Below are 15055 nucleotides of genomic sequence, written 5' to 3'. Positions count from 1 at the left end.
CCCTAAGTAGGGTAAATCACAAGCCCAGGACGTGATCCTCTGATAATCTAAGCAGCTCAGCGTTATCAGAACTGTCACCGGCTCTACTAATTATGACAGACTAGAAACCTCTGGGTCCCCACCCCAAGCCAATGCTGAGCACCTGTCCTGGCAGAGACAGTCTCATTTCCCACCCTGAGGCCACAGCCGGGACAGCTCCGGTTCTCTTCTGGCGAGGGTGGCTGTGGCTCAGTTCCAAGGGGCCCATTCTACACCCAGGCAGTCACACAGGACATCACTGTGTGGGGGTGTAATCCCCATCCTCCTCCCTGAGTCAGGCTCCTCCATGCTGCCCACAGGTGCCTCCTCCCCTGTCCCCCCAGCAGGGGTAAGGAATGAGAGGTATGAAGTGAAGCAAGACAGGCCCAGGCTGAGCCTGGCACAGGGCAACGGGTGTGGGGCCAAGTGGGCTGGGTAGAGACTGGGTCCTGACCTTCCTTCTGCAACTGGGATGTCCTGGGTTCCTGACCTCTTCCATGACCCCTGCCAACTCCATGCCAAATGCCCATTTCCTCCCCCCCGCCAGCCCCCCTCCCTTAAGGAGAGGGACAGGGAGGAGGAAAGGGAGGACGCAGGAGGACAAAGGGAGGGAAGGGAGGAGGTTTTGGAGGAAACTGAGTGGGGGCCTCCCTGGTGTGGAAAAATCCACGCGCTGAGAGGCAGCTGAGTGGGTCAGAGGAGACATAAATTCTTGCCTGTCCCTTTAGCTCTGCCCTTCCCGCCTCTGGTCACTGTTTTTGTCAGGATTCTAAGGCTGTGCGAAGGCCACGTCCCTATGCTGCCTGCCACTGCTCAAGGACATGGCTAGTTGTGGGGGAAGGAAGGAAGGGTGTGGGGTCTGGGCAGCTTGGCAGACAAAGGAGAACCCCACAGCAGCCTCTGGGGTGGGAGTAGGAGGGCGCAGAGCAGGAAAGGCCCACGTGTGACCCCCATCAGCTTAGCCTTATATTCCATTTTCTGATCTCCCGGGCCCAACCAAACCCACCCCTTTCTCAACATGGACATAAGAGGTTCCCAAGCCCAAGTCCAATTTTATTTACACTCATTGCAAAGCACATGATTTGGGGATAGGTGACAGGTCTCAGGGGAGAGGAGGGTGACGGCCACAGGGGACAGGGAGGGGGTGCAGGAGAAGAAAGGGATGGCCCGGGGGGTGGACCGCTCTTCCAGTGTCCTCCACGGGCTCCCACATGTCCCTGCACAGACGCAGGGATGCCGTCTCCTTCAGGATTTGGACTTGGACACAGCAAGTCCGATGAGTCCAGCCAGTCCCGCCACGCCCAGGGCCATGCCTCCAACGATGGCCATGCCCACTAGTCCATCTGTGGAGAGGAAAAGGGAGACTGTCACGAGGACAAACCCAGTCCCTGCGGCGACCTGGCTACCACCTCACGGCCTGCTGCTCCTTGGCAGAAGACATGCCTCTTTCCCTGGAGTCCTGGGGTGAGGGGCCCTGAGGGCCGGGGAAAGAAGAGAGCTGGAGGAGGAAGTGCCCAGAGGGCATCGTCTGAAGACAGCCCAGAGGGCCCAGGCACGGGGGACAGAAGAGGAGATAATAGAGTGGAAAGGGAACCTGGGGATGCTGGAGGCCAAGGAAACATGAGGGCAGGGAGTGGAGGGAGGCGGAGGGGCAGAGAAGACGGCCTTCACCTTTCTTCATGGCCTTGTCAATGAGCCGTTCCAGTTCTTTGGCCTGGCTGTTCTGCGGCTCTGTCTGCAGCAGCCCTCGCACATACTTTAGGGCCTTTTCATATTCCTGCACTCAGGGAAAACAACACACGCCCCCTCAGAATTCCATCCCTCTGCCTGCCCATCAGAGGGGCCTTCTCTCCGCTGGCCCTGGGGCTCCTCCCTCGACCTCCACCCGCTCCCTCGCTCCAGCCCCACCCAGAGGAGTAGAGTCCACAAACCACCCCAACTGTGTGGGGGTGATAAGCTGAAAGAGATAACAGCCCAAGGCTTGGGGCTGCACCCCAGTGCTGACATCACTTTGCTCCCCACACCCTCAGCACCCTGATCCTCTGTCTCTCGCCTTCCCTCAGTGTCCTGGCCTGCTTTCACCTTGCACCTCTGTACCCAACACCACCCCCTGCCGAGCGCCTCTCTGGCCTGGGCTCTACCCTGGAGGAGAGAGATGAGCGGGTGCTTGGCCACCCAGGCAGGGTGGAGGGGGAGAAGTGCTCTGCTTTACCTTGAGTCGGTAGTTCCCCACAGCCAGGTAGAAGACGTAATCCCGCTGCTCCTCTTTGCTCCCTTTGGGCAGCAGCTCTGGGGAGTCGGGGGGAAGGAAAAGGGTGAAAACCCCTTCTCTTCTTAGTGCCTATGTCCCAGACACCCCCTCCACTCCCTACATTCACTGTCCCGAGCCTCCACTTCAGCTCCAGTCACTCTGGGCTTTCTAGCCAGAGCCGTGGGGCAGCATGAACCCCAGCCAACACTGAGGTGTATGCAGCCCCCATATCAATACTCCAGTCAACTCTGGTCCATCCAAGTGAACTAAAAGCAAATCAGGGCACTGGACAAGCCAAAGGCATCTCTACTCCAATTGCTTGCTGCCCAGACTAGTGTTCAAAATAAGTTTTCACTCCTTCTCCTTTTAAAAAAATAGCTCCAAACTCGCCTTCAACTACCCCTCCCTGAAAGATCCCACATAACTTTCTAAGTTCAGTGACTCCCCATAAGGTTACGTGTTCAGCTGTACTCTGTGCACTAGAATTTGTTGCTAAGTGGGCAGGTGTTTATACAGCTTCCCAAGCATCTGTCTCCTCAACTAGACTGGCAATGTTTAGAGACTACTTCTGCAGCTGTGTCCTATTTCTCAGGAAACCTGAGAAATATACAAATGGAAGCTGAGATGATTTGCATTCAGGAAGATTCTTACTTTTATGGATTTACAATAGGTATCCTTGGCTAGTATAGTGATTGTTTATACACCAGTACTTGACCAAGAGAAAAGGGGTACAGAGAAATTTAAAGGTCAAGTATTGTGGCCTCTGACAAATGGTGACCCATCCAAAGTTAACGGAAAACAGGATTCTGATCAAAAAAACACCATCTGCTCACAGGTTTTGAGGACAGTCTTCTGGACTTCTACCTGACTCCCCCCAAAGGTTTTCAACAGCTGCTAAATAAGCAACATGGTGAGGTGTGGGGGCAAAGACATGACTGGGACACACGAAGACAGGAGCTTCTGGTCCCAATTCAGCCATTTATTAACCACCTGTCTGACCTGAGACGAGTCACTTTCCTTCTGTCTAGACGACCAGATCAGCAAAGTCCCACGGGGACTGACATGCTATGACTGTCTGGCAAAACACCAATGAGGTAGCAAGTAGCCAAAAGCACACTGGGAGAAGTCAGACTAAGTATAGCCCTTTCTTGCAGTGAGTTTACTGGAAGATAACTGTGAGGTGACTGTACTCTGAGATCCCATGCTGAAAAAGGATCCCCACACTGGAGACGGAGGGAGCAAACCAGGCCAATGGTGGCAGAGGACGACGATGGCAAGTTGGGAAGGAGCTAGTTGGGGAGTCAGCCAAGCACCTCACCCTCCAGCAGAGCAAGGCCTTTACGGATGTCGTCGTTGTACTTGCTTCGCACCAGGCACCAGGCATATTCAAACTGCGTGCTCTTGGACACCGAGCCTGCTGCCTTCTCAGATTGAAATTTCCTTTCAAATTTCTGCGGCAGGAGAGGAGAGGAGTCATTTAGAAGTGAAGGGGGCAAGCTGAACTCTAGCAGGACCTGGGTGTCCCTGTTATCCATCTTCTCCTTTGCCACATCCCCCGTTCGGGTCTTGGGGTACCCGACCATGGGGTACCCCAGGTTCTGCAATCTTCATCTCTGGGACCCAGGCATTCTGCTTCTTAGTGCCGGGTTGTCTCCTTTGTCTCCTTGGACCTCCCCTCTCTGCTTCCCTCCCCCTAGTGGTGCCGAGTGGAGATGCCACCTGGTGGCGGCTCCAGGCACCGCTCCCGGAGCAGCTGACCCCGAGAGGCCGGCTTGAACAGTAAACAGGCTGTCAGAACAGCTCAACAACAGTCCAGCCCACGCGGCCCCTCGTCGGAGACTGCTTCTCTCAGCCCCACCCTGCCTAGTCTGGACCCTATCTTATCTGAAGGAAAAAACGATAATAAAAACAGTGCCTACTTCTTGTTAGAGCTACAAAGATTGAGACCTTCCCTACAAGGGACTTAGCACTGTGCCGGATTGAGTAATATGTGAAACTTTACGGTGGTCGCTGTGTTCCCCCGCCACTGAAGGAGCTCTTAAAATCAAGTGCCCGCATCCTGACCTCAAGCTTCTGACAGAACCTAGCACCCGTCAGACTCCAGGCCCCGAGTCTGAGGCGTGGTGGCATAGGAAACTACAACTCCCATTAGCCTCTGGGGCAAGGTGGACCCTCTGGGAAAGAGCCGAACGCTGCTGGGGCTGCCGGGAGCCGTAGTTCGGCTTCTCTACCCAAAATTGATGCTGGGAGGAGAGTTTGGCCCCTACCCGACTCTCCTCAGGGCCCGCCCCTCCGAATCTTCCTTTTCCCTCCCTCGGAGCCGGGCCTCACCAGCAGGTCCTCCACAGACACCAACTCGTTCAGCACGGCCTCCATGGCCGCCGGCCCCGCAGGTCTCACAACTCAGACGCTACAGCGCCACTTGCTCCATGGCCCACTGAACAGGGGCGGAGGGCCACTTCCGGTGCCCGGCGGAAGCGGGACCGCCCTCCCGTACGCAGAGCCAATCGCTTCCCGTAGCCGTCGCCGAACCCGCCTCCGCCTACCGCCGCCGCGGCGCGCACCTGGGCTCAGTGATGCGCATGCTCCAACAGGCCCCTCTCCCTCACCACGGCCCGCAGGTCGCGCACAGCGCCTGGCTAGTCCTGAAGTTGGTCTTCCTGGGTACCCTGCAAGTGCCTCTGTCTACAGAGGCTGCCTCAGTAAAGTACGAGACTATGTCTTGATGGTTAGCCCACAGACTGAAAACAGCGGAAAGAGAAGGTGGGGATCTGGGCATGGATCCCGTAATTTTAGGATCTAGTCTAACGCTCTCTTTTCCTCCCTTCCGCCCCACCCCCGCCGCCCACCCCAACTCCCTGCTCCCAGATATCTAGGACCCTAGGGGCTATGTGACTTTTTAGTGCCTGCAAGAAAATTTTAACTAGTACCAGGGTTTCCAGGGCCCGGGCGGACTTAAAATGCAAGAGCAAAGAAAACTATAACTGTCAACCGTAAGCCAGAGACTGGAATGCATACTAATGGGAGATGCTATTAATGGGAATTTAAAGAAAAGCTGTTGCCTCTGCTTGCACAGAAGGTCCAATATTTTAAATATTATTTAATAAAGCATCCTCTGGGTGTACTCAAGGGGGAAAGGCCTTCTATGTGGGGTCATGAGCAATAAGGAGCTTGGAAGTGAGAAGCAACAAAACCTGGAAAGGGGAAATGCTGCATGCTGCTCTGGCATCTGTGTTCTGTGCAGTGAAGAGTAGGCAGTGACTTTCAAATTCTCTTTACCTTGACCCACAGTGCTCCAGCACACATGTGAATGTAAGTTCCCTGAGGGCAGAAACTGTATCTTATTTATCTGTCCATCTCTAGCTTTGAGCACAAGGTAAATGAAATGTTCAAGAAATATTTATTGAATTGTTAGGAAATAATAGTAATGACCACAGTGCAAATGCAGGGGGTTAGCATCCAAACACCTTTCACATTTGCAAAGCCCCTTGAATCTTTTTTCCTCATAATAGCCTTGTGAGTTAAGGTAGGAAGTTACTCTTCTCTACTTGGCTTGGACAGTTGATATAAGCTCAGTAAACTTTAAGAGAAACCTCATTTAGGGAACTGGTTCCATAATAGTCAAGGAGAAAAATTTACGTCCCTTCGAAGATGTACTGAGTGCCTAAGTTTGGCTGGGCATTGGGGTGAGCAGAGAGGGTAAAAAGGTGTACATAATATGAAGCAGATGAGTGAAAATAGGGCTGAACACTAAGGGCAAGTAGAACTTATCTTCCTTTCAAGGCAGGGAATTAAGAAAGGCAAAAGTCTACTATTTCTATCAGGATGTTACTTTCCTTGGGTGGTCTGCTACCCCTCATCCATGTTTGTATCTGTTGCAGCTCTTGGCACAGGCCTGGTGTGTGGCAAAAGCTCCATCAGGGTTTGTTAAATATAATTTGTGGAGGGAAAAACAATGTTGTTACATGGCTCAATTCTGTGCCAATGAAGAGATCTTAAGTTTGTTTCTTGGGTCTAGTAAGCATAGCCATCCACCCTGGATTATAGGGATAAGAAGTAGTGCCTGTTCATTTTACTTCCAAATTACATTTCTCTGTCTTTTTCAAAAACATCTACTTCTGCTTTATTGACTACACCAAAGCCTTTGACTGTGTGGATCACAACAAACTGTGGAAAATTCTTAAAAGGGATAGGAATACCAGGTCACCTGACCTGCCTCCTGAGAAATCTGTATGTAGGTCAAGAAGCAACAGTTAGAACTGGACATGGAACAACAGACTGGTTCCAAATCAGGAAAGGAGTACGTCAAGGCTGTATAATGTCACTCTGCTTATTTAACTTATATGCAGAGTACATCATGTGAAATGCCGGGCTGGATAAAGCACAAGCTGGAATCAGGATTGCTGGGAGAAATATCAATAACTTCAGATATGCAGATGACACCACCCTTATGGCAGAAAGCGAAGAACTAAAGAGCCTCCTGATGAAAGAGGAGAGCGAAAAAGTTGGCTTAAAACTTAACATTCAGAAAACGAAGATCATGGCATCCAGTCCCATCACTTCATGGCAAATAGATGGGGAAAGTGTGAGAGACTTTATTTTTTGGGGGGCTCCAAAATCACTGCAGATGGTGACTGCAGCCATGAAATTAAAAGATGTTTGCTCCTTGAAAGAAAAGCTATAACCAACCTGGACAGCATATTAAAAAGCAGAGACATTACTTTACCAACAAAGGTCCGGCTAGTCAAAGCTATGATTTTTCTAGTAGTCATGTGTGGATGTGAGAGTCGGACTATAAAGAAAGCTGAGCGCCGAAGAATTGATGCTTTTGAACTGTGGTGTTGGAGAAAACTCTTGAGATTTTCTTAGACTGCAAGGAGATCCAGTCAGTCCTAAAAGAAATCAGTCCTGAATATTCATTGGAAGGACTGATGCTGAAGCTGAAGCTCCAATACTTTGGACACCTGATGCAAAGAACTGACTCACTGGAAAGGACCCTGATGCTGGGAAAGATTGAAGGCAGGAGAAGGGAACAAAAGAGGATGAGATGGTTGGATGGCATCACTGATTCGATGGACAGGAGTTTGAGTAAGCTCTGGGAGTTGGTGATGGACAGGGAAGCCTGGCATGCTGCAGTCCATGGGGTCACAAAGAGTGGGACACGACTGAGTGACTGATCTTTTTCAATAGCATCCAAATGCAAACTGTTGTCACTTTGGAGTAGTCAGAGGGACCTTATAAAAATACAACTCTCAGTTTATCTGAAACCCTTTAATAGCTTCTCATTGCTGTTAGAACGAAGGCCAAAACCTTGCAGCAAAGCCCAGAAGGTTCTCTGTAGTCTGGTCTGGTTCCTGCTCTGCATCATCTCTCCTTCACTGCAGCTTGTCCGTACACCAACCCCACAGGCCTTCTTTCAGTTCTGCAACCCCTAGTGGCTACAGTCCCTCTGTACATGCAGTCCCTGCTATCTATCTAGAACATCTCCCCCCACCCCTGCCCCCAGCTTTGCTTATATGACTCATTCATTCATTTACCATTTAGTTCATTCAACAAATACTTATTGAGCACCTGTTATGTGCCAGGCACTGTTTAAGTATTTGGGATCAGCACTGAATAAAGTTCCTGTTCTCACAGAGCTTGCATTTTAGTGAGGAAAACAGAAAAAATAATCAAACAAGTAAATAACTAAAAACAGAATGGCAGGAGTTTATAAAGTGCTGTGAAAACAAGAAAAGCAGGGGAAAGGGACTGTGAGAGAAGAGGATGCTGGTGGAGGAGAGCTCAAAGAAGCCCATCGTGGAGAAGTGACACCTGGACAGAGTACTGAAGTAGCCATGCAGGTGAATGGGGAGAACGTTCCAGGGAGACAGAACGGCAAGAGTCAAAGCCTTAAGGAAGGGACACATAAGAGTTGTTTAGAAAATGAGGGCAGAGAGGTAGCCAGGGGCAGATCGTGGGGGGCCTTGTAGACTATGGTAAGGAATCTGGACTTTATGTGACAAGTGATGGGAAGGCATTGGAGGGTTTTGGGCAGCAGAGTGAAATGATCCAGCATAGAGCAATACCTCTGGTGGCTACTGGCGTGGCCCAGGCAAGAGACAGTGGTGACCTGGTCTACAGCGGCAGCAGTGGAGGTGAAGGAGTTCAGGATATGTGGTCAGAAAGTATGGTCGGCAAGAACCATCAGCAGATGGACTGGATGTGAGAGAGGACGGTAGGATAACACATAGGTTTGTGCCCTGACTGACCTGGTGAATTCCTACTGACCCTCAGTTCTAAGCTCTAAGACTCCTCCTTAGGGAAGGCCTTCCCTGGCATCCAGATTAGGAGGGCTCCTGTTGAGAGGCTGAGCAGTACCCATCCTGCATTTTCAGAATATAAGACTGTAACCCGCTCATTCTTTTCTTAGCCCTGTGTTTTTGTGAACCACATGAGTATTGGTTTGGGTATGGTAAGAACATCTTCCAGGAGCCAAAGCCTATTCTGCTATTGTCTCTTTTTTCCCCCACATTAAGGAAGGCTCACATGTGACCTGGGTCCAAAAATCACACCGGGAAGGCAAGAGTGCTGTTTGATCCATGAGGAAACTGAGACTCAAAAAGCTTAATTCATCTCCTGAAGGTCACAGAGCTAGAAGTGGAGGAGCTGGGATTTAAACCTGAGTCCTGCTTCAGCGTCAGAGACGAGGAGTCAGTTAAAGAATAAACAGACAGAAAGGATATGACGAGTTTGTAAGTATGCTCCAGTTTTTATCTTTAAAAAATTTACGTGTAAATTTGTCTTTTGTTTGTTTGTTTGTTTTGCACAGTAGAGGACTTCCCTTAAGCAGCAGATGAATGAGGAAGGAACAATTCAGATTAATTCAAAATGAAAACAGGCAAAGCAATCCCACTACCCACCCACCCCCCCCGGTTTTTTTAGTAAAATACAGTAAAATTAAAAACAAAACCCCCCAAACCACCACCAGAGCTGCTGATATTGTTGTAAAACTGACTTCTGTCTCTTGGCAAGTGGCCTGTATTTTTAGTTCATACTATGTGTTACTTTCTAATTATACACTTGTGTGATTTGCTGATGAATGCCACCCTCCTGTACTAGGCTGGAAGCTACAGGAGGGCAGGGTCTGTCTGTTTTGCTCATCTTATGCCATAGAACTCAGAGACTCTACCAGTAGATACTCAATTAGTACTAATAATTGTTGCATAAGTGGTTATTGCAGTTGCTATGATTAACTTTTTGGAAGAGAAACCAGTCAATATATAGTAAGAGCTGTATTATTTGACTAGTAATCTCCTTCTGTGGGGGAAAAAAGTATTCAACAAAAGCCAAAAAAAAGAAAGGAAAGACAAGGCATGAAGATATTCATTCCTGCATATCTCTGAAGATAAACAAACAACTAAATCACCAAGGAATGGTTTTATTAAATGATGTTACATCAATATTATATCAATATAATAATAAACAGCCTTAAAGTCAGTCATCTGGATTCTAGGCTGATGATATTTAAAACAAAACAAAAACATATGACCTTCTCAAATTCAGTCCTGTGAGTGGGCAGAAGGGAAACGGACAGTTTTTGTTGGTGGAACCAAAACCTAGAATTGGTACTTGGTGGCAGAGGCCCTTCTTTGACGACATCAGAAATTGGAGCCTGTTTCGGACTTCTGCCCTACAGCATCTTGTCAGGTCAGCCCAGAAGTTCTCAGCAAACGCCCACCAAACAGGATCTCACTATTATTTTTAAAAAGTTAACAGGAGATCAAACCATTCAATCCTAAAGGAAATCAACCCTGCATATTCATTGGAAAGACTGATGCTGAAGCTCCAATACTTTGCGAGGAGCCAACTCACTGGAAAAGAGCCTGATGCTGGGAAGGATTGAGGGCAGAAGGGGAAGGGGTGACAGAGGATGAGATGGTTGGATGGCATCACCGACTCAATGGACATGAGTTTGAGCAAACTCCGGGGGATAGTGGAAGACAGGGAAGTCTGGCGTGCTGCAGTCCACGGGGTCGCAAAGAGTCGGACACGACTTAATGACCGAACTACAACAATTTATTATTTATTTGGCTGCGCCAGGTCTTAGTTATGGCATGCGGAATCTAGTTCCCTGACCAGCGATGGAATCTGGGCCCCCTGCATGGGAGTGCGGAGTCTTAGTCAGTGGACCACCAGGGAAGTCCCAAGGGTTCCACTGTTCCTGTTCTAATCTTCAGTGACCAGTCTCCTCTACTTCCCACTTTCATCTACTGTTTAATTAGACAGGAAGTCCTGTCAACCCCCAACTGATTCATTCATCCATCCAACAAAACATTTCTTAAGGGTCTGCTGTGTTCCAGGCACCCTTCTAAGTGCTGGGTAAGAGAAATGAACTAAACAGACATAAATCCTTCTCCCATGGAAGTCAATCTTAGCGGAAGAGAAAAGACAGCTAAGGAATAAATACATAATATCAGGCCATGGCTGCCTCCATTCTGTCATCATACTCTTTAGGCCTTCATGTGTTTTCCTCTTTCAACCCAGCCTGGCTGCCAGCTGCATTTTATTTTTTTATTTTTTGCCAGCTGCATTTTAAAGTGCAGATCAGGCCCCACATCTCCTGATTAAAATACCGTCTAGGCTACTCAGGACATGGTTGAAATTTCTTATGATCCATACAAAGCCCTTCAGGATCGCCTCTGCTTACCTCTCCAGCTTCGTCTCCAGGCACCCATGCGCCCTGCACACGGAGAGTTTTCATGACGGCCACCTTTCTTCCACTCGGAATGCTCTCCAACCAGAGCTCTCCATCCAGCAAACATCTGAGTCCCTGCGTGGCCGGCAACTAACTGCCAGGCTCAGGGCCGTTACCCTCCGGGGCAGCTCTTATCACCTAGTCCCACAGTCCTTTATGTGGACCGGGACCGTGTCTTGTTTATCTCTCTGCCAAAGGGCAGACACCCAAGAATTGTTCGTGGGGTGAATGAGAGAGTAACGGCAGGCATTCTTAAAAAAAAAAAAAAAGACGCTAAGAACCTCGGCGACATCTGCACTTCCTGGTAGCGGCTCGGTCGGCCCCGGAGGTAAGGGTGACCCCCAGCGTCTGCTCTTGGAGGAGGGCTCGGTGACCCGGAGGACCCGGGAAGACTCGAGCGGGAAGAGCGCGCAGTCTAGGTCTGTGCAGTCTCCGCCCTCTGGAAGGAGGCGGAGCCGAGACGAGCCCTGGGCGGGGCGCGGAGGCCCCGCTGGCCAATTAACGTGAGCATCTTCGCGGGAGGGGCGGGGCGCGGTGCGACTGAGAGGCGGAAGGGGCGGTGCCGAGGCCTGGGATCCCCGAATCTCAGTTCTCGCCCTTGTGGTCCGGGGTGAGAGGGGTTCTCGTTGCTAATCCTTAAGCCAGAGACGCTCTCTGTAAATGAAAATTTATTTGTTGCCTCCTTTTGAGTCTGTCTCGCATCTATGTGATGAGGGCGCACAACGTGCCCAGGAATCACCTGGAATCTTGTTAAGTGCAGAGTTGGTTCAGTAGGTCTACGGCGAGGCCCGAGATGTTGCGTTCCTAATTAGCTCCAAGAGGACACTGATGCTGTGCCTTCTCTAACACACTTTGAGGAGCAAAGGTGTGAAACAGTGGTTCTTAGAGGTGGTCCCCGGACTAGCAGCTTGGACATCACCTGAGAATTGTTTAGAAATGCACATTATTGAGCCCGGCTCCACACCTGCGTAGCAGTCTGGGGTTGGGGCCCCGGCAGTCGGCTGTTTTTACAAGCCCTGTGGGTGATTCTGGTGCTCAGGCTCACCAGACTTTGAGAACCACTGAACAACAACAAAAAAATTGAGCCTCATTTCTCAACAGACTGTGACTGTGTTAGTTTGCTTTATCTAGTTAAGTCTCTTCAGCCGAAAACTCAGGGTGAAAATACTGGTGCCTTCCTAGTGAATCTCTTAGGAGGAAACGTGAGAATGACTGTAAATCACTTGGCGCACATAATAAACATTTTATAACGGTTATCAGAACATTAGTGTGAGGGGACAGAAAAAGCCTTTAAAAGGAATAAGGGATAGGGGGAGATCTCCTAAGCATATGCAGAAATGATTTTATTCTTGCAGGCCACTAAAGCGGAAAAGACGGCTGCAATGGTAGTTAACACAACAGTGATACCTCTCAACCGTGGTGATTATCCATAAAACCTTTCGTTTGGACAGCGAATAAATTCACTTATTTGGAGTGCCTCTTTCAGATGAGTGAATTTTAGAGAGCAATAACAGACAAAAAGAAAATTTTTGCTTTTGTTTGTTGTGTGCGTGTGTGTGTTTTCAAACAACAGATGTGCCTTAAACTATCTAGGTGTGATTTTCCTATTTGTCTATTCTATCACCATTTACCGCTTTGGTTATAGGATGTAAAAAGGGGAATAAGGCAAAATCAGAAACAGGCAAGATAAATTTCTGGATCAGTTTTTATTCAGCAATGAATACAAGCTGCCAAAAGAACTAAAATATCTGTCATCCCTGCCTCATACACTGCTCTCATCCAACCATGAGCTGCCAGAGTACTGACTCTAGGAATGCTTTCAGAACTCATTGACCTTCCAGGATAAAGCTGTATACATTACCAAAGATGAATAGAGTTTCTTGGAACAGGGTCAGAGGGCCTCTTTCTAGACTGTCATGCTGCTGCTACACTGGAGTGGGTTGCTGTTTCCTTCTTCAAGGCATGAAAGTGAAAAGTGAAAGTGAAGTCGCTCAGTCATGTCTGACTCAGGGACCCCATGGACTGCAGCCTACCAGGTTCCTCCCTCAGTGGGATTTTCCAGGCAAGAGTACTAGAGTGGGGTACTATTGCCTTCTCCGAGACTGTCATGCTAAAGAATTTTAAAAATGTGGTTTTAGTTGGTAGGGATTCTGCCTTGTAGAGAGGAGGCCTTTTGAGTTTTTGTTCTAGTGAAGACATTGCTCTAATGACCACAACTCTTAATTTAGCCATTATGTGCATGTGCATGTAAATTCCATTTTGTTAATATTAGTGGGGGAGGTAAGGTAGCATCGTTCCTATGAAACTAGAAATCAATTACAAGAAAAATATGGGGAAATCACAAAAATGTGGGAATTAAACAACATGCTACTGATCAGCCAGTGTTATCAAAGTAGTCAAAGGAGATATCAAAACATACCTAGAGACAAATGAAAACCGAAATATAGCATACTAAAATTTATGGAGGAGGGGTACTTCCCTGGCAATCCAGTGGTTAGGATTTGGCGCTTTCACTATGACCCAGCTTTGGTCCCTGGTTGGGAAACTAAGATCCTGTAAGCTGTGCAGCCAAAAAATAAAGAGCAAAAAAAAAAAAAAAAGGGAATATTTGAGATGAGCAGTAGCTGGTAACTCTGCTGAAGGTCACAATTTAATCTGTATTTTTAGGGTAAATTAGGAGGGTGCCAGTGTGATGAAAGCTGCATGTTTGTTTTACATCAAACCTTTAGAAAGGACTGAAGACCTTTAATTTAGCCACTCACGTTTTTTAAGTGAAAAACCAGGATTAAAGAAGTGAAGTAGCATTCTCAGTTCCTCGGTCTTCCGGTTCTTGATCCATAGCAGTTTTTCTATGCGCTACTATCTCTTTTGATATGTGGTAGATCAGCTTTTCTAAAAAAGTAATTCTGATGCACAATCATCAGTGTCTGGTAGAAAGTTAGGTAGCTTGATCATTCATGAAGAAGAATGTCTGCGTGAGCTAGATTACTCAAAATGTTCCAGTCTCAAAAACATCCCCTCCCACCACTTGGAAGTGTTCAGATGCTAGAAGGGATGTTGCAGAAGGTCAGCTGTGACTAAGAGCTGAACAGAGGCTGCTTCCTCTGAAAAAAATGAGATCATATCAAGCTCGCACATCTGAGAGCCAGCTAAGACACCAAACCTTCCTAAATGTCAAAATTGTTTAGGTATTTTTTAAAACGTTAAGACTTTTACTGACTTAATGGCTGAGACCAGATGAAAGCAGTGAAAGAGCCCAAGGAAACAGGAAGTTTAGATAAATCTGTGCTTGGAAGGTTTTTTTGTTCAATGTTGAATTGCCTGAGCTTTATGGACTGAAGGGTGAGCCCCCAAATTCCTGTGTTGAAAGCCTAACCTCCAGGCTCAAAGAATAAATGTATTTGGAGACAAGATCTTTAAAGAAGTAATTAATTTAAAATGAGGCCGTTAGCCAGTATGACTGGTGTCCTCAGAAGAGGAGGAAATTAGGACACAGACACACAGGGGGAAGGTCGTGTGAGGACGCAGGGGGAAGACACCCAACAGTGACTCAAGACGAGAAGCCTCAGACACCTGTGACCCCTTGATCTTGGACTTCCAGCCTCTAGAACTAGGAGGGAATAAACTATCGTTGTTTAAGACTCCCCCCTCCTCCCACCTCATTACACTCCCCTAGTTTGTGATGCTTTGTTAGGGCAGCCCTAGCAAAATAATACAACGTGCAAAAGTCATTTTGCATGAGAAAACTCATTTCATTTTTCCAATCCTACAGAAATATTCTTTACACAATATTGGTAAATGCACAATGCAATCCTCCCTTGGGTTCTGTTCCAGAACTTTGTGGATCAGACTCCCAGGCAAGCCTTGTGCCTTCCTGGCCTCTCTGACAGCTTCTGCCATTTTCTCTGAGTCTGGAATGCAGAGAGTTTTTCAGATGTTATTCAGACACTAAGTGGTGTCTGACTCTTTGGAACCCCATGGACGGTAGCCCGCCAGGCTCCTCGTCCATGGAACTTCCCAGGCAAGAATAGTGAGTGGGTTGCCATTTC

General features: G+C 48.3%; 1 protein-coding gene across 2 annotated transcripts; it reads right to left on the bottom strand.

Moving 5' to 3' along the window:
* Positions 1 to 1050: 1050 nt before the first annotated feature.
* Positions 1051 to 11396, bottom strand: FIS1 (fission, mitochondrial 1). Of its 2 annotated transcripts, XM_043455491.1 has the most exons (5): positions 4601 to 4758; positions 3588 to 3720; positions 2231 to 2307; positions 1690 to 1795; positions 1051 to 1361 (listed from the first exon to the last, which is right to left on the bottom strand). In XM_043455491.1, exons 1-5 carry the CDS (start codon positions 4643 to 4645, stop codon positions 1264 to 1266), a joined length of 459 nt encoding a protein of 152 aa, XP_043311426.1. In that variant the 5' UTR covers positions 4646 to 4758; the 3' UTR covers positions 1051 to 1263. The 2 variants fall into 2 exon arrangements, with proteins under 2 accessions (XP_043311426.1, XP_043311427.1); XM_043455492.1 differs by lacking the exons at positions 3588 to 3720; positions 4601 to 4758 and adding an exon at positions 10959 to 11396.
* Between the last annotated feature and the right edge of the window lie 3659 nt (positions 11397 to 15055).

Source organism: Cervus canadensis, chromosome 32 (assembly GCF_019320065.1).
Source record: "Cervus canadensis isolate Bull #8, Minnesota chromosome 32, ASM1932006v1, whole genome shotgun sequence".
Lineage (NCBI taxonomy): Eukaryota > Metazoa > Chordata > Mammalia > Artiodactyla > Cervidae > Cervus > Cervus canadensis.
The sequence above is the reverse complement of the archived record's forward strand: the minus strand, read 5'-3'. Positions and strand labels throughout refer to the sequence as shown.